This window comes from Pocillopora damicornis, chromosome 8 (assembly GCF_964200805.1).
Source record: "Pocillopora damicornis chromosome 8, jaPocDami1.2, whole genome shotgun sequence".
NCBI classification, from domain to species: Eukaryota; Metazoa; Cnidaria; class Anthozoa; order Scleractinia; family Pocilloporidae; genus Pocillopora; species Pocillopora damicornis.
This window is the reverse complement of record NC_142677.1, coordinates 319,405-346,069: the sequence shown is the minus strand read 5'-3', so window position 1 is coordinate 346,069 and position 26,665 is coordinate 319,405. Positions and strand designations below refer to the sequence as shown.

General features: G+C 38.3%; 4 protein-coding genes, 1 long non-coding RNA gene and 1 pseudogene across 9 annotated transcripts; 4 read left to right on the top strand and 2 right to left on the bottom strand.

Annotated features, from left to right (window-relative positions):
• Positions 1-501: 501 nt before the first annotated feature.
• Positions 502-3,821, top strand: LOC113680688 (uncharacterized; annotated as a pseudogene). The gene is made up of 2 exons (XR_016179248.1): positions 502-1,238; positions 1,581-3,821. The product of XR_016179248.1 is annotated as an uncharacterized LOC113680688 (transcript).
• LOC113680645 (double-stranded RNA-binding protein Staufen homolog 1-like) lies at positions 1,579-11,161 on the bottom strand. 2 transcript variants are annotated; one of them, XM_089180693.1, is made up of 3 exons: positions 10,575-11,161; positions 8,977-9,337; positions 1,579-5,194 (listed from the first exon to the last, which is right to left on the bottom strand). In XM_089180693.1, the coding sequence occupies exons 2-3, from the start codon at positions 9,206-9,208 to the stop codon at positions 5,160-5,162; spliced, it is 267 nt and encodes an 88-aa protein (XP_089036819.1). In that variant the 5' UTR covers positions 9,209-9,337; positions 10,575-11,161; the 3' UTR covers positions 1,579-5,159. The 2 variants fall into 2 exon arrangements, with proteins under 2 accessions (XP_089036819.1, XP_089036820.1); XM_089180694.1 differs by having other exon boundaries at positions 1,579-5,096.
• LOC149040814 (uncharacterized) lies at positions 4,755-10,694 on the top strand. Its single transcript, XR_016179250.1, has 2 exons — positions 4,755-5,424; positions 8,634-10,694. It is a non-coding gene; the product is annotated as an uncharacterized LOC149040814 (long non-coding RNA).
• LOC149040815 (uncharacterized) lies at positions 5,417-8,592 on the top strand. Its single transcript, XM_089180673.1, has 2 exons — positions 5,417-6,150; positions 6,424-8,592. Exons 1-2 carry the CDS (start codon positions 5,820-5,822, stop codon positions 7,992-7,994), a joined length of 1,902 nt encoding a protein of 633 aa, XP_089036799.1. The 5' UTR covers positions 5,417-5,819; the 3' UTR covers positions 7,995-8,592.
• A 379-nt stretch (positions 11,162-11,540) lies between the features above and the next one.
• On the bottom strand, positions 11,541-19,630 carry LOC113680687 (divergent protein kinase domain 1A). 2 transcript variants are annotated; one of them, XM_089180676.1, is made up of 3 exons: positions 19,536-19,630; positions 13,657-13,788; positions 11,541-13,473 (listed from the first exon to the last, which is right to left on the bottom strand). In XM_089180676.1, exons 2-3 carry the CDS (start codon positions 13,765-13,767, stop codon positions 12,259-12,261), a joined length of 1,326 nt encoding a protein of 441 aa, XP_089036802.1. In that variant the 5' UTR covers positions 13,768-13,788; positions 19,536-19,630; the 3' UTR covers positions 11,541-12,258. The 2 variants fall into 2 exon arrangements, with proteins under 2 accessions (XP_089036802.1, XP_089036803.1); XM_089180677.1 differs by having other exon boundaries at positions 13,657-13,824; positions 19,536-19,594.
• Positions 19,631-19,765: 135 nt separating this feature from the next.
• On the top strand, positions 19,766-26,329 carry LOC113680685 (uncharacterized). Of its 2 annotated transcripts, none has more exons than XM_089180671.1 (2): positions 19,766-20,165; positions 23,181-26,329. In XM_089180671.1, exon 2 carries the CDS (start codon positions 23,319-23,321, stop codon positions 25,701-25,703), a length of 2,385 nt encoding a protein of 794 aa, XP_089036797.1. In that variant the 5' UTR covers positions 19,766-20,165; positions 23,181-23,318; the 3' UTR covers positions 25,704-26,329. The 2 variants fall into 2 exon arrangements, with proteins under 2 accessions (XP_089036797.1, XP_089036798.1); XM_089180672.1 differs by lacking the exon at positions 19,766-20,165 and adding an exon at positions 20,205-20,349.
• The last annotated feature ends 336 nt before the right edge of the window (positions 26,330-26,665 follow it).

Genomic DNA, 26,665 nt, shown 5'->3' with positions numbered 1-26,665 from the left:
AACCTTAAAGAAAATAGATACATATATACAATAACAAGAAAGAATGTAATTTACCGGAAATTTAATGCATATCCCGCCGTTAAAGCTAAGGGTTTTTAAGGTCAATTTTTGCTCATCTCATTCAGGCCTTGTCACGCTCGTCACGTTTAATGAACCTTCACGTTCCGCTTAATCTTCGCTAAACTACCCAGGGAAAATTCGTTCTCTTTCTCTCAATAAACTTTCTTATGTGAACCAAATAGGGATAGATGTAAGGAAAGTAAATCAGTTACATGAAAGATTTCAGGTTTTTTTTCTTTCTGAGCTCTCAATTAGCAATCATTTTTCACTTGTGTCAAGAAGTTAAAATTGCAAATGAAGGGCCCCACAGAAACAAGAAGTTTGAAGTTTCATTGATATTTCTTCAGGAACGAACTTCAATCAATGTTAATCAAGTTTTTTAATGATAAAGCGAAGGTGACAAGAGTATTTAGAATGTAGTCATAAATGCCAGAGCTATTGTTGAAAAATTCATCGTTATCCGACTATCTTGCTCGAGTAGTTCCCGAGAGCAATCGTTTATATAATCATCATTTGCTCTCCACTTTTTTCTCGTACTCGTCTTTCATTTCTGGTTTAATCTCAGGGTCACGAGACTGCATCTGTAAAAAAAAATGAGACTTATGACTAATTATTGATTGCTTGGGCCTTGTTCGCTGCAATCTTTTAAGAAGTACAAAGATGTAATTGTGCGTTGTCTTCGACGGCGATAGTGTGGTCGAGGTAATTAATAAACAGTTGAGAAACTTAATCAAACGTTTTAAAATTGAGTATAAAAGGATGAGGAATTCTAATTTACCTTTCATTATTAAACCTCGCGGAACAGGATCTCTATTTAGCCACAAACGTGACGGCAACAAAGTTTAATACCCGTGGATGAAACGTATTAGCCTCAGAGTGGCTCCACCCAAGACTGACATGCGATGTTCTCTTGATCCAAAATAACTTTTATCATAATAGCTTTTTTTTTTGTTCGTATTACGCTGATGAAAAAACGGAATTACTTTGTTTTCGCATAACATAGGTAATCTTAAACTCAAGTCCGGAATCCAAGTCCTGACAGGAAAAAAGTCCAGGCCATTCTAATATTAGCCGAGGAGGAGCGTAGTCTGGATGCTAGTACTCCGTAATGGTGTCGCTGTTCCCAGTTAAACATACGCACCTCTAGAAAGACAGTTATTGATCTGCTTTTGCTTCAGGTAAGGTGCCAAAGAACTTATCTAGAAGAGACTCAGGTAGACTTACTTTTGATCAGTTAACAGTCCGAGACAGAATTAAATTGATAAACATTAACATCGGAAGGCTTTATGCGTAATTTGGAAAGCACGATCTGATTGAAAGGAAGCATTATTTTCTTCCATTGAATATGCGGCTTCTATGGCGGAAGACGTCCTCACGATTTTAACTGAACGTGTGGTAGTTGAACGCCCCGATCCCTACTCATTCGGTTAGTTTCTTTGTGAAAACAAATGTTTATAAGAATAATTTTTCAATTGATCGAACACGATCAGTCTCTCAATCAATCATTCTTTACTTTAAAGTGTCTTTCTATCGAAGAGAGGTCCCTTCAAAACTTTTAGATGCATCAACTATGGATAGTGCTGAAGAAGGAGAAAAGGATTTACACACACGTCAAGATGAAAAGAACAATAAACAGGAGGAACAGAGTACTCCAATTGGGGAGAAGCCCTTTAAATGCGATCAATGCCCAAAGAACTTTAGCAGTAACAGTAGTCTTTACAAGCACAGAAGAAGACATACAAGTAAAAAGGCTCATTTGTGTAAAGAATGTGGAAAGACCTTTAGTGAAGCAGGAACTCTGAGAAGACACACCACGATGGTTCATTTAGGAGACCTTATGCATGTAACCAGTGTGACCGCACCTTTAGTCTCAAGTGGGACCTTCAAAACCACAAAAGGACACATACTGGAGTGAAGCCTTTTGCATGCAGCTATTGTGGAAAATGCTTCAGTTACTCCAGAAATCTTCACAGACACTATAGAATACATACAGGAGAGAGACCTTACAAGTGTAAGCATTGTGACAAGCAGTTCACACAAAAAGGAGGTCTCCTTAGACATGAAATAACACATTTATCAGACAAGAGTACAGCATGTGTCAGGTGTTATAAGAATTTTCACCATCCAGACACACTGCAGATTCATCTCAGGGTAGTACATGGAGGGGAAAGGCCATTTAAATGTGAACAATGTGGAAAAAGTTTTAAGCAGAAGGTACATCTTCAGGCACATCAAAGCATACATACAGGAGAGAGACCATTTGCATGTGATCAATGTGGAATGAAGTTCCGTTTGAAAAGTCACCTCCAGCAGCATTTTACAACTCACTCAGTGGAGAAACCTTTCACATGCATTCAGTGTGGCAAGAATTTTAAACAGAAAGGCCATCTCCAAGTTCATGAAGGCAAACATGTTGACACAAATGCTAGTTTTAGCTGCTATCAATGTGGGGAGTGTTTTCACTTTAAATGTCATCTCTATTTACACAGTGCTCTTCACTTTTCACAGAAACCTGTCACCTGAACAGCATAATAAAAGTTTCTCTCAGGAGCAGGATCTCCAAAGTCCTCAAGGTATACACAAGGGAGAAATTCTATCATGCTAGGCACACTAAACTGTCACCCTTTATGACATCAAATGACAGCATAAGCATGGCTCTCAAGACACTGGAGCATGAAATTTTGCCTTGACTATGAATTTTATAAATAATTTAGATGCATGTTGGTGTATTGTGAGAAACTTCAGCCTAAAAGAGGGAAGGACACTTGAGCCATTGGAATGTCTGGGATGGCCGTAAATTTTCCACTTGGACAAGTAAAATATGACCTTACATGTCTGATTACCCTTGGTTACAAAATAAGCTATGATCATTATTCTGCAATATGGTTATGTTGCACAATGGGTGAAATGTAAGGATTTGTATGGGAATACACACTGAACCTCTCCACCTGAAAAAATCTGAATTAGTTTTAAATGAAAACAAACTTACCCCACTTGAGTGGTTGTTGTCTTCCATCATTTGACTTTCTTCGGCTAGTTTAGGGCTGTTTAGCTTACTTCTATGGTTCAGCAGCTTAGTGCTTTTTACATTGTGCATGTAAAGCTGGCATTGATGAGAGCCTGGCAAATTCTTTGAAGATTTAATTGGCCAAAGAACATTTGTCTACTACTGAGCAAATGAGATATTTCATGAAATTTTATTTATATGTGAAAATTCGTTCCTTTACTTAATGACGTCCGTGAAAATATTTGATCCCTCTCTATCCCAAGAGAAACCAAATTTCTTTCACAGTTACTGTATGCTTTCAAACAGAAAGGTTCACAAGTATCTTGAATGGTTGCTTAAAATATTGATTCATGCCATTATCTCTTGCTCCTGAAGTTCTGGTTGGCTTTACACTTGAGAGAAGAGAGCTGTAGGACTGTACTCTTTTCTTCTTTCAAGGGAATTTAAAACTCAATTGGCATCTTTCTTGATACTTCCTGTAACATGAAGGATTGAAACCATGGACTCTACTTTACTTTCACTTCAGTTATGGACATTTGTTACTGGAAAAAGCTAGAGAGAAAAATTACATATTATTTAATCACTGTTATAGTGAATGGTAACATACAGTAAATGAAATTTCTGTCAGGTGCATGAAAATCAGTCGTCTCATCAGACAGGGATAGTTTCAAATATAAAGGAACAGAGACTCTTTTTATTGTAAAACTGGTTGTTGTTTGGCTCCCTATTGAAATAAACATATTTTAAAACATAATGAAGCACGGAGTATTTTAGTTCTCTTTACTTTGCTTTCAATAAATCTATCAAACATGAAACTTTTTCCTATGATTAAATAAATGGAAATTCATCAAATGGTTCACATTGCCTAAGAAGGTTAACAAGGAAGATGTGATGTAAAAGTTAGTGTTATCTTTTGTCTAATAATGCAGTCACTTCCTGAATGAATCACTATTTACAAAAGACTAGAAGTACACTTACATAAAAGCATTAATCACAATGCAATCCATATCAGTTGTGACTAAATTATGAGATAAATGAGAGTTATTGTTAAAGTTCATTGTAACAAATAATCACATCCCTTTTTTAAGATAACAAAAATGACTGATGAGTGTTATTCTTCACCCTGTGCAGATTTTCTGCTCTTTGTTGAGTGTAGACGATACTAAAAATACATTCAACATCCAACAAGTGACTTCTCTCTTTTTTTTCTTAGCATTGCTTTTGTATTGTAGCTTATGCCTATGGCTTCCCAGATCGAAACTGCAGGAATACTTCCAACAAAATATGCTCTTCCTGTTACTGTTATGGGAAGATAAAGCTGTTATAACAGGCTCCTGATTTCGCTGCCCTTCATGGAAATACATTACAACTCCATAGCGGATTAAATGTGAACCTCAAAAATTGAGGTTGTTAAGTATTCATATATTCAGGCTATTGTTCTTTCTCATTACTTATTCATTCCGATGAGTTTTCTGACATGCCGGCATGCTTCCGAAGATCGTGAAGAGCGCAACTTCTTTGATGTAGGTGAGATATTTTTCTTTTGTTAACAGATGAACGGAGGAAAATTTACAACAATTGCGTTGTCCGATTTGCTGACAACTTTCGCTTTTGTCCAAATTCCTAACTGATCGACAGCTTCGACAGAATCGCCAACACTAAACTCCATCGCGACAATAAACAACACGGACAAGCCATCTTCCCTAAAAGGTGCCCGCAGGTAAAAACGAAATAGGGACTCCAGCAGGAATGAATGCCATCCTCTTTTGTGGTGGCTCCAATGATAGATCAAGGTTTTATGACAGAAATTGAGCATGGCTTCTGCAGCTTTATGCCTGGATTCCTTTTTAGATCTGCCTTTACCAGTACATAGTAAGTTTCCCACTGTTACTGTTGTCTCAAAAGTCCTTTGATGAGGGGGGCCGTCTCCATTAGATCACTCGAATTCTGGCCTTTGCATTCCATTTTTAACAACTAGCAGATGACTTATGGGGTTATTATGTGGCGCAAGACCAGATGTTGTCCATTGCTGTTGTGGAAAAATTATAATTATGACAGAATTATAGAGAATACTGAATTTTCCTTTAATCCTTTAACTCCCAGAAGTGATTAACATCCACCTTATCCCTACAATATAAATACATCATCCAGCAAACAGTTAATCAGAATACTCAAACTTATTGGGTAGGTGTTATCTTGCTTTAGAAGAATAGATATAAAGATCATTATCTAAACTTACATAGTATGAAAGTATTTCCTCTCAGGAACTATATGTCTAAAGACCGAAAGAAACAGCAACTACAAAAAATACTCGTCTTGGCTTGGAGCTTTAAGTGTTAGTGGAAGACCCAGTTAAGGTGGGACTTAACCTAAAATTTGACTACAAAATGCAATTTTTGTTTTTGGAGAAATCTGAAACTTCAGGCATAGAAGAAAGCCATGACATGAGTTTTTAAGACTAATTTGCTTTATTTTGTTGCCTACGATAAGTTTTCTGCAAGCTAGTAAAAAAATATTTTTGGTTACCATGGCAACGCAACGTAGCATCTTTCAGTCTTGCTCCAATTTGAAGCCCGAAAGTCCATCCAATTCCTAGAATTTCCTCAGTATTTTCAAGAGGAAGCTATATGACCCCTTACATGAAGTATAGCTAGTCGGAGGTGGCGTGGGATTGAAAGCTGGCGTGTTTTCAACTGTGGAGATACTGTGAGAGCGAGATTCGAGTTTTATATCAGCGAAGTTTTTGTCTAAAATGCCAGGAGGGAAGAAGAATACTGTATATAGAAGAAAGCGGAAAGGAAAGCCTTTTACTGGAGTGCAGAGATACGCAAGGAAAGCGAAGAAAATGCCGCGTGCGGATAGAGAAGTCACAAACTCAGCATCGAGTTCCTCGTGTGATGAGGCTCTGTCAGATGCCGAAAGTGCTTCCATCAGTGCTTCGAGACTCAAAATGAGACCAGAAGATTCACCAGATAGTTCATCAAAGATTTCTGATGTAAATGATTTTCAGGGAGAGGGATACAGACTTGTAGACCTCAAGAAATTATATGCCACGTTGTCTGAAGCACATGTGTGCGAGGAAGGTGAGAAAACATAAGTGAACATCTGTTTTACTTTTAACCTTTTCTTTACTGTTCATGTCTCGTAGCATATGCTAGTAACAGTGTGCAGTTTCCATTTTTTTCTCTAAGAATGTTTTTTTACTTCTCTTCAGTACTATCTTTATTGTTTTCATTTATTAAAAATTACAGTTGTAACTGTCTGTTGTGTGGTATGTGGTGAATAAATTTTGTGACTCATATACATGTATGAGAATGCACAAAATAACTTTAGTGTATACTGTTATTATGTTCTAGGGAGTTTAACTCTGAAGGAGAATTCTTCTGGGAGAAATGGGCTAATGGCAGACCTCTCTGTGGAGTGTAGCTCCTGCCTTGAAGCTACACCATTGAAAACATCAGATACAATAACAAAGAAAGGGCAATCTTTTGACGTAAATCGTCGTGCAGTCTATCATTCTCTGGAGACAGGAGGTGGCTATGAAGGGCTAGTAACCTTTTGCAGCATCATGAACATGCCATGTCTATCACTACCTGCTTATTACAGACAAGTAGACACAATACTTGAGGCTTTAGAAGCTGAAGCCAAAGATGAAATGACACAGGCAGGGATAAGAGTTCGCGAGTACATCCTGAAGGAAAGTGGAGATGAAGTCAATGATGATGTAGTCGATGCAGCCGTTTCGTTTGATGGTACATGGGCGAAAAGGGGGTTTACCTCTCTGACTGGAGTTGTTTTTGTTATATCTGTAGACACTGGAGAGGTTCTTGACTATCATGTCCTTTCAAAAGAATGCCGGAAATGTACCATGAAAAGGTCTCAGTGTCAAACTGACGGGGAGTTCGAAGCATGGCAGATTGAGCATCTTGCTTCCAATGAGTGTGACATTAATTTTAATGGAAGCTCACCTGCAATGGAAGCTGAGGGTGCCATAGTTGTTTGGAGTAGATCTGTGGAACTGCATAAAATAAGGTATAAATGGATGGTTTCTGACGGAGACAGTAAGGCATTCAATACTGTGGAGAATATATATGGCGATGACTGCAAGGTGGAAAAACTGGATTGTGTTGGGCACGTGCAAAAACGCATGGGCAAGCACCTACTTAATCTTAAAGCAAGAACCAAAGGTAAACTTGCAGATGGCAAACCCATTGGAGGACGGGGCCGACTGACTGAGAGCCGCATTAAACGCCTTCAGAAGTACTATGGTCTAGCCATTAGACAAAACACCCTAACTAAAGCAAACCTAACAGAAAGAGAGGTTGATGTTGTTGTTTACACCATGAAGAAAAATATCATTGCCATCCTCCATCACAGTGTCCAGTCACAAGATGCTGCTAAACAACATCGCTTCTGCCCTGTTGGTGAGGATTCCTGGTGTAAATGGCAACAAGATTGTGCTACTGGAACAAATACTTATGAAGCAGGTGACTGTTTGCCTGAAGTGTTCTTTGAACTGCTGAAGCCAACATTCATCACACTTAGTGAAACTAAGCTGCTCCAAAGGTGTGTGCGTGGCGCCACCCAAAATCGCAATGAATGCATCAACGGACTGGTGTGGGCACGCTGCCCAAAACACAAGCATCATGGTGCCAAGGTGATTAGATGTGCAGTTGCTTCTACTGTGTGCCATTTTCATAGTGGAGCTGCCAGCAGAGCAAGAATAATGCAGAGACTGGTAATTCCAGCAGGGGAGTACACTCAGAAGGCCTCAGAAGAAAAGGACAAGAGGCGGTTGAGAAAATCGGACCTTCAGACCTCTGCTAAAGAAAAGAAGCGCCGGCAAGGAGAGCAAATGAGGCGCACACGCAGAGAAGATGCCCTACGGGAGGCTGATGGTGATACCTATGAACCTGGAGGCTTCTAAGTGACTGAAAGAAACATTTGCTATGATATTGGATAGTTCATAGCCATGCAAATTTGTGCAGACAATCTTCGTTTTAGCTTTTTAACTTTAATCGCACTTTTCTCAAAATGTGCATTTTGCGCATTCTAGAAAACATATCTCATAGAGGATTTAACCAATTGACTTGGAATTTTCAATGTTTATTGCTTTCAAAGAGTGTCTGGGAATGAGCAAAGGGTTTTTCTGTAGCTTTACTTTGTCAAAAGTTACAAAGAAAATTGTGGTGGAAATTCACCCCAAAAATTTTGCTTTACTTTAACTGGAGGCTGGAACCAAAGTTTTTTATATTTTTTAAAACTCTATGCTCATCCCCATGATTAGCCTATATACTATATAGTTATAAAAACAAATCAGAGCTAGCTGCATTCCATATCAAGATTTCTTTTCTAGAGTACATGTGGGTTGTGCACAGTATGGGGTAACAATATTTTGCTGGTATCAGGTTACAAATAAACTGTGTGCAGAAATAATTGAAAAAACTGAAATCTGTGATTCATTAGCTTTTCAGTGATATATGGTTTTATATGGTTTAACTAAAAACTGTGGATGTGACAAGTCATTGAAAAAAGGGGTCTTTTTTAGGTTAAGTCCCACCTTAAGAGAATGCTCCTCCAGTAATCCCAAACCAAGAAGAGAAACATCCATAGCAATATTGCCAACAACTTGAGCAATTATATAAAAGAGGCTTGAATGATTGAAAAGAGGCATGTGGTCAACCATTGACCCCTAAGAGTGCCTAATATCTAATTTCTCCTTACAATATCACTCCTGAATCAAGAAGCTCTTAATTATTTGTCAAACAAAATTTCCTAATTAGCACATTAGGAAATATGTAGAGAATGGCATGAAGAATATGCATACTGACGTTACACTGAAAAGGGTTTTACAGGGCAGTGCAACAAATCTAGAAACTTAAATTGAAAAGTCAGGTCCAAAAACTTACATTTAACAAAGTCAACATAAAGTTGAGATTCTTTGAGCTTATTCAATGTCATCCTGGCTGCCTCGTGCTTGGCCTTGTTTTTTCCACACCCTGATCCCTGAGCTATGATATCTCCCACAATACAACACATTACAAACATTCTCCTATGGCTTGGTCCCATATTCGCAACAGTCTCAAAATTACACTCCAACCCCATTTTCAAGGTGAGCTTCATCAGCTCAGTGATTGACATCTTAGCCACTGGCTGCACCACACTCAATGTGACAGGAGGAAGCTGGGCCCATATACCTCAGTATCCTTGTGGATCAAATGAAGGACCATGGAAAAAAATTAAAGGGTTCTGTCCCTGACATAGCTGGACCTGAGGACAGAGAAGTATGTTTTAACAAAATATGACTGTTGTTATGAGTAACTGCTGTTGTAAATACAAGCTTCTAGAAAACTCCAGACTGCTTAGTCATGCTAACATGCTTACCATAGAACTTTCCTGAACATTTCATCAGAGCTTCAGTGGATGATTACTAATTTCAAGAAACGATGGTGGAAACTGTGAATTTGGCTCAGTGGTGACCTAAGATATAGACTGTAGCAGACTTAGGGATTCAGAGTTCATTGAGCATAAGTACTGACTGCCTCTAAGAGTCGCTCCTTATTAAGAATAATTATCACTTGTTGTTTAATAAAGTAGTTGAGTTTGTAGGATTGTACTGTTTTCCTGTTGGTTAGATTATACTGTAACACAATATATTCCATTGATTAAGAAAAGCACTTCTCCACAAAATGCCTCAGATAGCCCTTCTCATTCAATTTTTATAATTTTAATTTGTAAAATGCCCATAGCTATTTCCACTTCCAAACTAAACCACGAAAAAAGAAAACACACAAAAACAAGAACAAAAACATGAAGACAAACTCTGGCTTGTAAGTGTTGAGCAAACAAAATTGAACTAAAAAGAGATGAAAGTTTGACTGCTTTGTATTGAATTTTAATTTTAAAAAAAATGGACCTTGGGGTCTATGTTTATTTGTGGCATCTTCTATAAAGCAGAAATGTCAAGTATAGAACTTTCAAAGTAAGATTCCGCACTATCAACTGGAACTGTTTTCATGCCTGCATTGCAAAACCAACAAGAGAACTGAATCTAAATAAGCAATAAACAAGATTGTTACATGTATGTTAAGTTATGTTACATTATATTTACGTTTACAATGAAAGAAGCTTTCTTACAAGTGGACTTGAGGCTGAATACCAATGCAAACAAAGTAAAAGCAAAAAGTATCTTTCAGCACTAGAATCTTTGGTTTGATGGGCAAACTGCCTAGGAAATATGGCAACAAAAATTGATAGTTCAACTGTATCAAATTTACAGAGGATTCTACATATGATGAAGAACAGCAGCTTATAATCTTGCAATACATCACCTAAGTGTTATCCCCAATTTTTAAAGTCCTGTGCCCGTGAAATTTTCCATCTTGTCAACTACCAGAAATAGTACACGCTACGAAATGTAAACAATGTGTTTCCTGCACCAGGCGAGTCGATGACATTAATTATCAAATTAACCTTCAGATCATATTAAAAAAAGGAAAAAGCATACCATGACAAGTTTCATCTTGAGATGTAATTGTACTGAAGTCACTCACTTTGCCCACGAGTCTGTTTTAAATGCCTGAAGGTCATTCATCTACTTGGCCCCTGGTACAGTTACAATGTAATCAAAATGGCAGCGAGGGACTGGAGATTACTTGTCCCAGGCAGCGCGCGGGGAGCGGCGTTCGCTGATGGTATGTTGTTAAAATGCTCTACCACGCACTTAATTGATGCTAATTTCCGCAGTTTTCGAAATTTAATCGAAGCGTAAAATTCAAGTACCCTTCGAAAAGGATGGTCGACGTGAAATTTAGTGACACAAAATTCAATCCTAAGTGGGAAATCCTTTTAATTAAAATGCGTTTGTATAGTTTCAAAGTTGTCGCAGTTAAGTTGTAACTGAGGGTTCATTTACATTCCTCTTCTTGCCGAATTTCCCATGAAGCATCCTCAGTATAGTTATCAAAGAAAGCACGTAAACACACACACGCAACCCATAATTCCTCCATTCATAACGACGAAGGGCCAGCCCTCGAACTCAACTTACAAACTCTTAAAGGTGGCCAATTTACATTATAAACTCAGTTGACAATTTAAAAGCCAGAGTGCCAAATCATGCCTTGTAGATCCGATTAAGAAATCGAAAGTGCTCTTCAGATAGCACACCAGCGCTGAATGATTTTTAGGCTTCCACATATCATGAATTTTGGACCATATGCGACATGCAGCACGGACATTTTTGAGGTCAAAAGCGAACATTTCGTCTTTATTTTTTTTTTCGTCACATATTCATGACGATGTTGCTTTTGGCGATGGAAGATTAAAATGGACGTACGAGTATGTGACCATGAAAATTGGTAACACTAGGTAAAGTCGCATCCCGTAAGATGGACAAGAGCCAAATACGGACAGACAATTTCCTCTGCTCATAAATTGGCCAGCTCCAGTCTTAATTACAACTGTAACACCATAATTGATTGGATAAAGTGTTAGAGATCTCGATTCATAAAATAAAATAAAATTAAAATATTTACATATCGATGTCCTTCTATAAATATCCTTTTAAAACTGCTTACATCATTTATTAATAATTTTAGGATCATCACGTTATTAAAATCAGTTGATGATGATATGATCTTTTTGGTATAAGAGTAAACTTAACATAATAGATGCATCGTAGGCAAATAACGCGTTTCCATCACGGTAACACGCGAACTGTCATGTTCACAGAGAAACTCGACTGCCTTCTCGTTTCGAAACTAGGCTACAAGAAGTCCCTCCCTTTTCTGGGAATTCCGTCGCGCGAGTCAGCCTTTCTAGCCTGAATCGTGGACGATAGACAAAACGCACTAAAAGAGATGCGTTTTCAGATATAAAAGAGTATAAGAGAGAGACAATGCAAAAATCAGAGAGAGACAAAGCAAAATGGAAAATACTTATGCATAGAGTCGAAACAAGAGATCACTGCAAAAGGAATATTTCGCGATTGATGCTATCGTTAATTGTCGTAAAAAAAACCTGAAACAGGTTAAACAGATTGGATTTATCTGATTTATCACGGTATTAAACCGTGGTTTTTTTTTCACTGTTCGAGATATCAGAGTTGTCCTCTGGCGAAACAGTATAAAAAGACGTACTGCTGGTGCAGATGAGTACTAAACAGTTTTAGTGTTACTGAAGGGTCCTTTGCTTCAGCACATATTGGATAAATCCTTCTCCAAATGGGTGAGTTCCTTTTTCACCGCTAGAACATCGTTTCTTAGCTGATCAAGTGAGTCAACCACTCTCAACCTTTTGCAAAACAACTCGAATTTTCTTATAACTTTCTTAGAGCATGTGGAGTTGTTTTTCGAAAACTCCTGGTTACAGGGCCTTTTAAGAACAAAGGGAATGTGAGTCTCACAGATATGGATCAAATCTTGTTTCTGCATTCTCGACGTACATTTCTTGGTAGCAGTGTCACACGACGACTGGCAATCATCTTTGGTGCCAAACCAGCAATCAGCATCAGAAACACATTCCTTTTGCTCCAAGACATGTCTAAGATAATGAACAGGAAAGACCGCGTCAAAATCAATCACTTTTACCACTGAATTATTGGCGATTCCAAAATTCCCGAGGTGCATGTCACAAGACTGTAACATGCCATAAGGGTTACTGGACAGATCCATTACAGAGTCTAGCAGTGAGTGGAAATACTCGAACTGTTTTTTTCGATTGGGCATCCGTAAGTCGAAAAAGGCATCTAAAATACCATTCAATGTAATAGTTGGTATATTCACAACAATTTTAGAAAAATACGGGATAGAACTGGCTGCGTCGAAAATCTTTGCAATAAGTTTTTTCACCATTTCTTGAAAGGGTTCAAATGTATCGGGCACAATGTTCAAATCATCGAAATTCCACTCTGTACCAAAAACATCTGAGACAATGAGAGGCAGCTTTTCAGTCGCATACAGACCACCACAATATCCATGAAAATCAGCAGTCTGTTTGCTGTTATTTAATGCAATCAACATAAATGGTTCTTGCTGGCGCAATAATGGCATCAACGACCGTACTTCGGGGGCTGTCGCAATACCATCATTGTCGCTATCACCAAGGGATAGAAACAGCGACACAAGCCTGTTGCATTGAGGACAATCACCAAACAAAGTTTCCACTAAGAAAGAAACATTATCTTGAAAACTTAGAACAACATCTTCGTCTGTTTGTTTCTGAAATGTATTGAAGTCCGTATACCATCGAAGATTTGCCTTAAAAATGACGTCTCTTCCATGCCATTGGCCTTCATAAACTTTATCTTCCATCGCCTCCGTAAGGCAATTTCCAAATTGGATATTTTTCTGTTCACAAAGATCGGGGCATAAAGGTCCAGAGATTTCCCCTGCTTCATAAGCTTGACACTGAAAAAGTGGAAAAATGGGTGGAATTAGGTCTTTAAAGAGAAAAGAAAGCATTTGGAAGAGAACGATGGGATGAAAAAGCGAAAGTAAAAAGAAGGACAGGTGAAATGATGTCGGGTTATAAAAGAGAACATAAAACAAAAGAACACTGTTGTAAAGTCAGAATTGGAAACTTTAACTAACCAGCAAATTAGCAATTGAAGGCAAATTGCATTTTAAATGTCTTTCAACTGTCGTCAGTACAGCATACAGGGAAACAACCAAAGGCAGCAGCATCAGCTTCCATCTCGCCATGATCGACTGACCATATAGTGACTGTCAAGTGGAGAGAGAAATCATGCTGCTCACTTTCTATAATAAATAGTTCAAATATTATGCAATCCAAATGAGACTTGGAGACTAGGAGCTTCTTGTTATTAAAACCCTGGCTGGAAAACTAGGGGTAAACCCCCCAACAGGTTTTTTTACCTTTAGCTCCCGTGAGTGACCAAGACAGAATTTATCCTTACAATATCACTGCAAAAGCAAGCAGACATTGTCAAGGGATGAGAATGTAGAAAAATAATATTATCATTACTATAAGAGGATTATTAATTGATCCAACACCAAGTTCTCTGAACTAACATCATAAAAATAGTATGGTAGACAGTAAGAGAGATTACTCATAAGATCTTGAGAGCAAAAGGGTTAAGGAACACCATTTTTGATCTCATGTTGCATGTTTTCCAAACATTTGGTACTGACATCAAATGACGTGTTTCTGAGGTTCTGAAGGAGTAAAGAGAAGCAGGGCAAGTTTAGAAAGTTTTTCACAGTCTTGTTTATTTATTGCTTTCGTCCAGTTTTTATCTAAGACAAAAATTTTCAGCCATGCATTTGAAAATCTGTCCACCTCAGCCAAAATTGGTCAAGTCGCACATGTAACATGTTGGTGATGACAGGAATTTGTCTAAATTAACAACTTTTTCGCTAGCGCAGCAAGGCCTAAGTCAGTCTTTTATCTCCTCTTCAGCCCCAACCCAAATCCTTCATCAATAGAAGCACGGAGTTAGCAGTGGACCTGACCTTTGCAGAGATATTCTTGAATTTCTCGAATTTCTGATTTAGCCCTTAACACCCTAACATCAGTGTGCATATTCTCCATACTGTCATTCATACATTTCTTAAGATGCTGACAAAGAGAATTTGTTTAATAATAAAGAGCTTGTTAATTTGTTGATCATTTTCTTTGCTCTCATGACCTTAATGGGTGATATTTGTAAGGAGAAAATAGATGCTGGTCACTCCTGGGTTAAAGGGTTAATCTCCTACGAGTTATCATTTATTCTTGTTACCATAAACATTGCATAGGAATACCAAACTACCCTTAACTCCAAGTTCTTAGCCCTCTTCCCCAAAGATAAACTAAACTGTCAAACATTGTTTATTTCCTGGGGAGGGGTGGAGGATTTTCAGGAGGAAAGGTGCAGTGATCAGGCATCCCTAATAGGGTATAAAGGAAAATTGACTGCTATAAACTTACCATTGAAGGGTGGGGGACTATTACTTTATGGGGCAATCAGCTAAATTTTATAACAACAAAAGCCAAAATCTTCTAACCCCCCTTCCCTCCTCCCCAAGGTAATAAATTAAATTTGGTCCCCTATTCATAAAGGAAAATTTCATACCACTTTTAAGCCCCTATGGCTTTAAGTTCCACAAAAAATAGCCCATATATATGTTGACACTGCCCAAAAGGGAAAATTGACAATAGTATCTTCCCAAGGAAGACCTCCTTTGCGAAAAAGGAAGGGACTGTTGTGGAAATATGGTAGTTAAAGGCACCCCTCCAAATACACTCATAACAGTGCAGTGAATGAGGAGGCATGGCAGAGCCCTAGATACCGGTACCTCAACACCACCAAAATATATCCAAAACAAAATATCACTGCACAAAAAGTGATAAGCTGAGACACCTTATTATATGTTATATCCACGCATGATTTTCACTCAGTTAAACACATCTCAAAGTTATAAAACATAATTGCAAACCTATTTACCGCCAACCTTTTGGGTTAACATGAGTCCAAAAATAGATATCCTATGCTGCTTCATTAATATGAAAATTTCAAGTCTTTAATAGAGCCAATTTCCTCGCTCATTCACGCTGAAAGCAATACATGAGGTATTGTGGTAAAGCAGATGTACACGGAAGTTGCATTGTGGACCGTGAACGGAAGTAGTCTCGCACCATACCCCTACCCACTTAGTAAAGGTCAAAATTAATCCCGATGAAGCTCAGAAAGTCACGTGGAAAGAAATAAAATGCTTGTCTGGTTTAATACAAATGATAAACTCAAATCACATTTCCGAACTTCTAAAAATGCAACTTGAATCGAGAAGCCGAAATGTTCACACCTAGGGGAACCGTAGCGGGTTCATTTCAACACTCGCTGTGACCACGTGGAAGGGTATCAGAGGCAGCCACATTGTTAAGCCAAGCATTTGCGTTTGTCTCCAGTTGGTATATAGTAATCATAGCTCTATCATTGTGCTTTTCCTCGGGAGCTCTTCAACATATAGTCCAAACATCAATCATAGCGGCCAAGATAGTCTTAGACGGTTAAGAATATATGAAAGTCATATATTTGAACTGCGGATAAAGACGTGAATGAAAGTGATCCTCGCAGTGATGTGCACTACTTAGGCAGTAGTGAAAATAAGGCCTGAAAAAAATTCAGGCCTGTACGGAATTTGAACCCATGACCTCTGCGATACCGGTGCAGCGCTCTACCAACTGAGCTAACAAGCCAACTGGGAGCTGGTCATGATGGTGGTTCTAAATAAACCCGTGAAGTGATGAATAGACGGTAAAGAATATATGAAAGTCATATATTTGAACTGCGGATAAAGACGTGAATGGCTAAGTAGTGCACATCACTGCGAGGATCACTTGCATTCACAAGATAGTCTTACCAAAAATTTTTTTCGAGCCCTAATATATCGGTTCGGACTTGAGACTCGCTCGAGGAAAAACAGCAATATCAATCTGGTCAATACAAAATGCAGACTGCAGACCGGGTACGAAATGCAGACTAGGTACAAAATTCAGAATGCAGACCGGTACAAAATGCAGACTAGGTACAAAATTCAGAATGCAGACCGGGTACAAAATGCAGACTGAGAATTTATGTTTTTCCGTCTGATACGTGATGGGAATAAACGTAACTGCGTAATATGTGACTAACACAGTTTATATAGGAGATGAACTTTGTTCGTTTCTCTCACCATAGAGTCACTTTTGATGTTGATCGCGACGTTCGGACTGCAATACTGCTAGTTTTCATCACGCAATGAGGTCGATTGTTTACGTGTCTCTATTTGTTGCACGTTGGTACGCTGTTATTGGTGCATTTCGATCCTCGTTATTATTCCGGTCCCTCTTAGGTCCTCATAAATCGGCTGTTGTGGGTATCTATGCATCAGGAATATCGATTCCGCTATCCCTATTGGCTTACATATATACATTACCGACTAGAAGAAATTACGCCGTTAGTTACTAGCGTAAAATCTTACGTATAGACATTATCGACTGGACGAAATTACGCCGTTAGTCACTGGCGTACAATCTTACAGTACATGCGTTGCTGACTGGAAGAAATTACGCCGTTGGTTACTGGCTTAAAATCTTACACTATATACATTACAAACTGGAAGAAATTACACCGCTAGTTACTGGTGTAAAATCTTACATAAAACATTACCGACTGGAAGAAATTACGCCGTTAGTTACGGACGTTAAATCTTACTGTGTATATATTTATGACTGGAAGAAATTACGCCGTTAGTTACTGACGTTAAATCTTACAGTATATTTGTGTCTAAGGCACGACTCAGACCAGCTGTACTTTTACAAAAACTTTACTTCCTGTAGTACGAGGCGCACCGAAGACTTTTCTCACTATTAACCATTTTGAACGAATTTTTCTGGTGTGGTGTACATAATTCGTACTTAAAGGCCCATTTCCAACCTTGATGCAACGCGGTCGTTTGTTTTTGTTTTGAACAACCGCTTTTGTTTAAATAGCGCCTCTGATTGGTCAGTTATTTTTAACTTGTCACGTTGTCTCAAAATATCTTCTGCGTTTTTTCCCGATGAGTTCGGTGAACTTGTCAAAATAATTCTGTTTAAAACAGTACTATACGTTTCAATCCGGTTTGGAATCAGATGAATACACTGATTTAGTAGATTCCGAGGCAGCAAGTGCTTATGGATCAGTTGTTGCTAGAGAGGAACACGAAAATCCTTGCGAGTATTCCGAGGAAGGTGAAAATGTTGATCCACCACGTTTAAATTCATACTTCCATTTTTTTTCATTGAAGATTGCCATCCTTGTTAAATAGGACCAAGGGTCAGTTAAAGTTTCCTACCCGTGGAGAAGAGCTTGCGCTCAAAAGAGTGGTCGAGGTTGTTGTCCATGCAAAGCAGCAAATAAGAATTGTAACATAAACTGTCAGTGTCGCTGACGTTCCTGCAATGAAGTGACTAAACGTCCGGCGACTGGACACGGTCTTAAAATAATTAAACGTCCGGCAGTCCGATATTTTTCCATATTTCTCTTCGAAATCCAATATATTTATACGAAAATATTCTTCCTTTATTTACAATCCTCTAGCGCTTACAGGCAGCCAAATATTTCGAACTTAATGTTTTTCGCCAACCCTGTATACAGAGTACAAAGCCATCCAAGCGCCTGACACTTAAAAACTTTTCAATGACACGACCGGACACGGTCCTCCAATAACTTCATATTTCTCTTTGAAATATACCAATTTTCCTTCGAAAATATTCTACCTTCATTTACAATCCTCAAGCGCTTCTAGAAAGTGAAAAAATTCGAACGTTGTCCGTTTCGCCGACCCTGAACACAGAGTGCGAAGAGACCCAAGCGTGACACTAAGAAAATTTTGTTCGGACACTACCGACTCGGTCTTCGAATAACTAAACGTCCGACAGTCTGATATTTTTTCATATTTTTCCTTGGCAAATACCAATTTCTATTGGAAAATATTTTGTTCTTATTTAGAATCCACAAGTGCTTCTCGAAAGTGAAAAAAATTCGAACGTTGTCCTTTTCGCTGACCCCGCTGTACACAGTGTATGTAGAGATCCAAGCGTGACACTAAAAAAGATTTCTTCGGATTCTACCGGACAAAATTCAAAATACTGTAAGTAGACTGTAAAATGACGAACGGCGAATGTATTTACCGTAAAACAGTTGACTATATGTCCAGGATGACTCTATCGTTTGAGTTTATCATGAAAAAAATGTGCTTCTAATGAATAGTGCTAATTAGACAAATTGTGCGCGCTAAAAGCCCGTGCAGTTAGACGAGCCATTCAGAGAAGAGCTCAATAACCTACGTGCATACTCCCAAAGGAACGCACCCTAAAACTCCGTTCCTTTCATGCACTGTGATCTGTGTGATCTTGGATCACAAATCCTAATCCGAATACTCCCAAAGGAACGCACCCTAACATAAATACATTACCGACAGGAAGAAATTAGGCCGCTAGTTACCAGCGTAAAATCTTACAATATATGTATCACCAAAGAGAAGAAATTAGGCCGCTAGTTACTGGTGTAAAAATCTTACAGTATATACAATACTAGGTAATTTAGTGTTAACGACTGAGTTGAAAACGTAAATTAGCCACTGTAAAGGGTATTTACAATACTGACTGGAAGAAATTAAGCCGTTAGTTACTGGCGTATATGTATCACCGACTGGAAGAAATTACGCCGTAAGTTACTGGTGTAGTTGCAACATTAGTTAAAGGCTTAAAATCTTACAGTATGTGCACCGACGCAGATAGTGGCGTAAAATCTTACAGTCTATAGACTTTGTTAGTCACATATTACGCCGCTATCTAACGACCACCATGGCAGTGATAAAAAGGAAAATTGCACCCGGCTAATTCGTATAAATGAGGAGGTCTCGGTGATTTCGCTTGAAATCGTTGAGGAAAGCGATAATTTCTATGTTTCCTTTGAATAAATTCCCTCTTAAGTTCCCCTTACCTTTCCTAAACTGATGAACCAATATCAGTCTTGATCAAGTATTGTTTTCGAGGAGCAGCCTTTTGGTAACCTAGTGCCCAATCTTCGTATGCATTGAAAGGTTTAGTGTGGACTGGACTATATAATGGGAACGACGGACGAAGGGGAGACGGGACATAAGTTACACCGCAAACAACATTAGCATAAAGGTAGAAAGAAAGATGAGACAGGATATTGAAAAATTGAGGTCTTTTTCAATATTTCTCCTTTTTTCATTCTTTTACCGCATCGAATGTTCGCAGTCACTTTGAAAAAATAAAATTCCCTGAAACTTCTAAAGAAGTAATGCAAGCGTGATATGTCACTCGATTCAAGACTTGGAGATACTCGTTCAAATAAAAGGAACATTTCTAATGTTATGATAGGAGAGGAATCTTTTGTGCCCCGGATAGCAGCGTTCAGTTTCCTTTTACAGGCCTTTATCTATGAAAAGTGGCCGACAAACCGCTGGGGACAAGATTGAAGCAGCAGGCTAAACTGGATAGCGGAATGTCATACTGAGATACTGGTACGTCAAATATGCTATTATCATCAAGACTTCGTTCAGGTGGCCAAGATCTATTACCTTTCACCAACAAATCACCAAGCTTGGTAAGCCAGTCTTTGTGATATCTAACATATTTACAAACACATGAAATATGTAAACGACTGCTCGCTTTTCTCAAAAAGTCAATACTTTCAACATGTAGCCGGTAGCTTGTCAACCCAGCGAGCAAACACATGCAGCCCTAGATCGTAAAGTGTCATCAACTCTGTCATGATGGTTGGATTCGAGGTAAAGATAAGAAAATCTGTGAGGAAATGTATCCCACCTACCAACCAATTTTTTTTTTAATGTATATTGGAACACAGCCTGGGTACAATAAGAAAATGTAAAATGACAGACGTTGCACGCTGGCGATCGAATGCGAGAGTACATTCAAATTTGATCTTTTGTTTACTGCGTGATGTCATCTATTTTCACTCCTAACTTCAGAATGATAGCTTAAAGGTATATTTCTGAGCTCCAAATATTTCGATTCTTGGTGTAAACTAGCCTGGTTGCGGAAATAATTTGTCTTAAAGTTCACTTCACGAACAATTTCCACATAGTTCTGTTTCATATAAATCATTTGGTGGAAGCTTTTGTGGTTTTATTCTCCTCTTATGTAAACGTTGTTTTCGCCTGTATTTTTTTGTGCTGACGGTGTACTACTGGATTGCTTAGTTACACTTCCTCGTGAGGGCAAAACTTTGTTTATAGGAGGACTTTAAACCACAGAAGTATGTGTGCATGTACATGGGGCTAGCCCACAGTAAGTTGTTACACTTATCTCCTCACTTGCTGAAGGATTACAAAAGGGGTCATTACTTTTATGTGCATTGTCGCTGATGGGAAGTGGAATATGGAAGTTCTGATGCTGTAGGCCTTACCTGTTTTTGGTTTGCCTCAGCACATTCAAACTCTTTACTGATCAGATTATCAAAACCCCTTAAATTAGTTATTGTGGATTTAAGTATTTTCATTTAAGTGTATTCTAATATACCAGATTTCTAACTTTTTAGTGCTAGAAAACAATTAGAAGCATTACTGAAGTCCAAGCATATTTCCTTTTTAAAACATTATGTCATACATGTGCAGGTATAAAAAACTTTCGTGTTTCTTGTGGGGAATCAAAACAGGAGCAATGTTAATTTGAGGGCAAATTAATTTTTTTAAGTCATATTACTTAAATCACTTACAACGGTTATAGGAGATTAGTTGAAAATATTGAGAAGAAACTTACTAAGAGTTGAAATCAATGTCTCTTTTTTTTTTAGAGTTCTAGTGCTGTGTAGATTACTGAATTGTATTATACTTGGTACAGTTGAACCCATATTAAGTTCCACTGTGTTAAGCAGTCACCCATATTAAGAGGTGGTTATCTAAGTCTCAAACTTGTTTAACCTTACTGTAATTTTCACCTCTATTAAGTGGTCATCTCTACTAAGTTGTCGTGATCACCCCTAAGTCCCAATGGCCTCTTTGTATTGTCTTCCACTGGTATTAAACATTCATTTAGAGCAGAACCACTCGAAAAAAAAAAATTGAAAATAATCCCTCTTGTAAATTTTAATTCATGTTTCTCTCCTGAAATCAATGTTACTCTACTAGTATTTTTGAGTGGGTGTTTGTACATTAAGTGGTCAATCATGGCATAAAAATGGTGTTTTTTGTAAGTGTTATTTATTTTTTATATTATCCCTCTTCTGTGGAACCTGCATTAAGTGGTAATTTTTCCATTCCCTGTGGGTGACCTCTTAATTCAGGTTTGCTGTATTTTACTTTCCAGACTCTTTATTTACCCTTTAACTCCCATAAGTGCCTAAAATGGAATTTCTCCTTGCAATATTAATACAATAACAAGCAGACAACTGAAAAGAACAAAGAAAAATATCAATTAGGGGATTGGTTGTTCATGATCCAATACTAAATTCTCCAAAGTTCACATAAGAATTGTATGCCAGACAGTAAGGAGAATTACTAATGAGATCTTGGGAGTTAAAGGGTTAAATGCTGCTCTCTTCTTATCAAGTGGGGCATTTAAATTGAGTTACTTTTGAGCTCCTTGTAACAACTAACAGGCATACTGGTGATCTTTAGGAGAAAGAGGCTAAATGCTAAAAATCAAGACAAGTTCACTTTGAACTGATTTTCTCATTGTAAAATGCGATGGCACTTCATCTCAGTGTAGCTCACAAGCATACACTTATTTGAGCTTACTGCAAAAAGTAGATACACTGTCTTTTAAAAGAGGTGTGCATGAACTTGATTAGTTAGAGGGATAGAAGCCAAAAGGAAGTGTCAAGCCCATTCTTTTTTTTTTTTTTTTTTTTTTTCATATTTCTACCCTCCATGGTGGATGAATTTTAATAACCATCATATTAAATTTTATTTGGAATAAATGTGGAAGATGTCTTTTGCCTTTTGTCAGTCATGGTTGCTGTGAAAGAATCCAGATAGTTTGATACTTTTTGTTTTCCCTCATTAAAAATCTTAAGGAGTTTCCTAAAACCCTGGCAGGTGCATACAGATTTAAAAAAGTGTCAAATTTGCATTCTTCAATATAGATATTGACCTTTTAATCATTGCTGAAATTGAATCTTTAATGATGGTGTTCAATAAATATTCTTTCAAACTATGCTTTATTTTTTTTAGCTGTAAAGCTGTGCTGGTGTAGTCATAGTTACATTGTAGGGTCGTTATAATAATTTAAGGGTTCTTATTTTTTGGGGTTCCCTTTGAGCGTTGCATCAGCCAACATGTGAATTGGTAAACATTGCTATGGTATTTTCTTTAATGGTTTTCACATGATTTTGGAGAAACACATGCTAGTGGCCTGTTTCTCTTCTGATTTTATTGCTCAGACAATGAAAACTCCATTTGATTGTCATTGAACCAAAGATTCTTGTCACTGTGAAGCAACAAAAGTTTGGGCTAACAAGCCTGACTGTCACTGAGCCTTATAGGGTGCTGAAATATCAAGTTAATGTTGTATTTTATTTGATGGTGACTACTTATTAATGGATCTATCTGAGTACTTCAACTTTTTATTGACCTTATTGCCATTCTGTTTTTACTTATAGGGGAGAAGCTTGAAAAGTGAATCAACATTCTGTCAACATTTATTGGCACAAAGAGAAGTTAATTCGATTACATGTACATGTGCATTAAAACTTTGTAGGAAGTGGGTCGGTCAGGCTCAAGATTGAGAGAAGTATAATATGCTACACCAAGAAAAAAGAACTTATCAATGTGACCAGAGCAGTGAGTCATTTCGTGAGGAAGCTCTCTTAGCAGAACATAATCGAACTCATGAAGGCGGGAGAAATTTTGAGGGTGGCGGTTGTTCGAAGAGTTTTGTACTACAAGAAGTGAACGGACATAGAAAAGTGCACACTTCTGAGAAGACTTTTGAATGTACCCAGTGTGGTAAGTGGTTTAAACACGCTTCATCTTTACGATTACATCAAAGACTACACAGTGGGGAAAAGCTGTATCAGTGCGACCTTTGTGACAAGGCGTTCACTCAATCAGGAGGCCTTGAACAACACAAGCGAACACATACGGGAGAGAGGCCGTTTAAATGTGATCAGTGTGAGAAGACTTTCACCCAGAAAGGCCATTTGAAGGACCACAAACAGAAACACTCGAGCGAAAAGCTTTATAAGTGTCAAGGATGTAGAAAGTATTTTGTACGGGCAGAAGACCTGGACGAGCACAAAAGATTGCAATCCTGTGGAAATGCATGTGAATGTAGTTATTGTGGGAAGTGGTTTAAAAATAACGCCTCTTTAAAGGTACATCAAAGAATGCACACTGGAGAGAGACTTTTCAAGTGTAACCTTTGTGACAAATCGTTCACTCAATCAGGAGGTCTACAACAACATACTCGAACACATACAGGAGAGAGGCCGTTTAAATGTGACCAGTGTGAGAAGACGTTTACCCAGAAAGGCCATTTGAAAGATCACCAACGGAGACATGCGAGAGTAAAGTTTCCTGAGTGCCAACAGTGTGGAAAGCGTTTTTTTCGGGCAGAAGACCTGAACGAACACAAAAGATTGCAATCCTGTGGAAATGCATGTGAATGCAGTCATTGTGGGAAGAGATTTAAGAATAGCGCTACTTTAAAGGTACATCTAAGACTGCTCTCGGAAGGGAAGCTTTTTCAATGTAGCCTCTGTGAGAAGGTGTTTACTCGATCAGGGGGTCTGGAGCAACATAAACGAACACACACAGGTGAGAAGCCTTTTAGTTGTGAGCATTGTGGAAAAAAGTTTTCGCAGAAAGGCCATCTAAAAGAACACAAACAGAGACATACCTTAGAAAAAAAGTTTGAATGTAAACAGTGCGGAAAGACGTTCAAGAAAGTTGAATATCTAAAGGAACACCATTGGTCACATATCCAGGAAAAGCTTTTCAAATGCAGCCAGTGTGACAAGAGTTTTAGGCGAGCAAGTAACTTGAGAGAACACAAGAGGGTGCATACCAATGAAAAACGCATGGAATGTGATCAATGTGATAAGAGTTTTAAACACGCGGTAACTCTCAAAGTACACAAGCGGGTTCATGCGGAAGGGAAGTTATTTCAATGCAATCTTTGCAATAAGTCGTTCACTCAAGCAGGAGGTCTGGAGCAGCATAAGCGAATGCACTCTGGTGAAAGGCCTTTTAAGTGTGACCAGTGTGACAAGTCTTTTATGCAGGGAGGACATCTCAAGGAACATAAAAGTATACACAGTGGGAAAAAACCATACGCGTGTGACCAGTGCGGACAATGTTTTCGATTAAAAAGCATTCTGAAGCTCCATAAGAAGACACATTCAGAAGAGAGACGTTTTCAATGTTCCCAGTGTAGCCTTTGCTTTGTACGGAAGAAAGCTTTAAGTCTGCATGAAAGAATACATAAAGAAACAACACATTCGCAAAGCAGTCAGGGCAAGATTTCTCCAGCTGAAGAGTCAAATATAGACCATGCACCAAAGGTTCAATATCAGTGCAGCTTTTGCCCAAAGACGTTTCTTCAAGAAAGTCGCGCAAAGAAACATGAAAGAACACACTCCAATGATAGGCCGTTTAAGTGCTCGCACTGTGGCAAGTGTTTTAGGTGGAAAGGGAATTTGAAAGAACATGAGAGAGGACATACTGTCGATAAGCCTATCGCTTGTGACTACTGTGGCAAGAGTTACAAAAACGCCGCAACTTTAAGAGTACATAAACGCATGCATACAAGAGAAAACCTACATCAGTGCAACCTTTGTGGGAAGGTGTATACACAGGCCGGAGGTCTGGAACAACACAGAAGAACACACACCGGGGAGAGGCCCTTTAAATGCACCCACTGTGGCAAGCGCTTTAATCAGAAAGGTCATTTAAACGAGCATTTAGCAAGGCACACCGAGAAAATACCATTTGAATTTGATCTTTGTGGCGAAGGATTTTCTTGTAAGAAATCGTTAACTGAACATAAGGAAACACATACAGCAAAAGCACCGTCTGAGACTGATGAACAGAAAACGGTTCGTTTTAGCCTCCGCGAACTGTTGAGCAATTTCACCGTAGAAACAACAGAGCAGGTTTCGATCATGGAAGATGAAACGGCGTAGAGGAAGTCGACGAGGTTTATATCACACATTCTGGATTTCTTTCTTGAGCCGCATAGCATTTTGGCAGGGGAATATCCTGTACTCATATCTTGTTACGACATAAATTTCTCATATGAACAGCGTTAGAGTCCCCTGAAGCGATTTAGGTTTAAAGACAAGATGGAAAATGCATGTTACTGATCAAGTGCAGACGAACTTAAAGAAACCAACTGGAGTTTTTCTTTGTTGCTTTCTTTACGTATAAGTTGTAGACGTTAATTTCACAATATTTTTGGAAAAATCGCAGGAAAAGACAACAAAAATTGTTGATCAGTTCAACTGACACTTTGATACCCAGTTTGGTCAACGTTCTACATGTTTTAATTTTCCTCCTTTTAATGGTAGTCAACTTATCCTAAAAGGGAGCGAAATACGTAACTTTTTTGTGTCTTCGTGTCATTTTGCCCTTGCTACGTACATAAGCGTTTTTGTTTTGTTTTGATTTTTACTTACTGATTTTGAACGGTTGTCTGAGTGAATTTATGCAAATATGTGTTTAACTTTCTAGCTACCAAGATCTGACATAGAAATAACACTCAATAAGCTTTGTCTTATTTCCTTGTCAATAAGTTTAGGCTATGTGGTGATGACATTTTCAGTCATTTGTCTCTCTCTCACTAATTGTTTGCCGGTTAAGACAGATAATTTTCTGAGATTTTACGAAAAGCATACTATAAAATCGTTTCACATACCTAGCAGCGAGTTGTTCATACACGTCTTCTTTCATTCCACCTCTCAACAATCGAGTAGGCTTCATCACGTCGTAAATCTACATGAACAAAATCGTGAAACAATTTGATATTTTATAGGATGATTCCCAAAGATTTCCCCTTAAGTTATGGGAAGTTAAATCCTTTTTCAGCTTCGGCGATGGGCAGACAGTGGAAAACATTCACACTCTTTTAAGGGTCCTAAGTCGAACA

Coding starts and splice junctions, on each gene's coding strand:
- LOC113680685 (XM_089180671.1), top strand. CDS start 23,319: ATGCTACACCAAGAAAAAAGAACTTATCAATGTGACCAGAGCAGTGAG.
- LOC149040815 (XM_089180673.1), top strand. CDS start 5,820: ATGCCAGGAGGGAAGAAGAATACTGTATATAGAAGAAAGCGGAAAGGA. Junction 6,151..6,423: donor AGCACATGTGTGCGAGGAAG/GTGAGAAAACAT, acceptor ATTATGTTCTAG/GGAGTTTAACTCTGAAGGAG.
- LOC113680645 (XM_089180693.1), bottom strand. CDS start 9,208: ATGTCAATCACTGAGCTGATGAAGCTCACCTTGAAAATGGGGTTGGAG. Junction 5,195..8,976: donor TTATGTTGACTTTGTTAAAT/GTAAGTTTTTGG, acceptor TTTATATTGTAG/GGATAAGGTGGATGTTAATC.
- LOC113680687 (XM_089180676.1), bottom strand. CDS start 13,767: ATGGCGAGATGGAAGCTGATGCTGCTGCCTTTGGTTGTTTCCCTGTAT. Junction 13,474..13,656: donor CTTCAATTGCTAATTTGCTG/GTTAGTTAAAGT, acceptor CCACTTTTTCAG/TGTCAAGCTTATGAAGCAGG.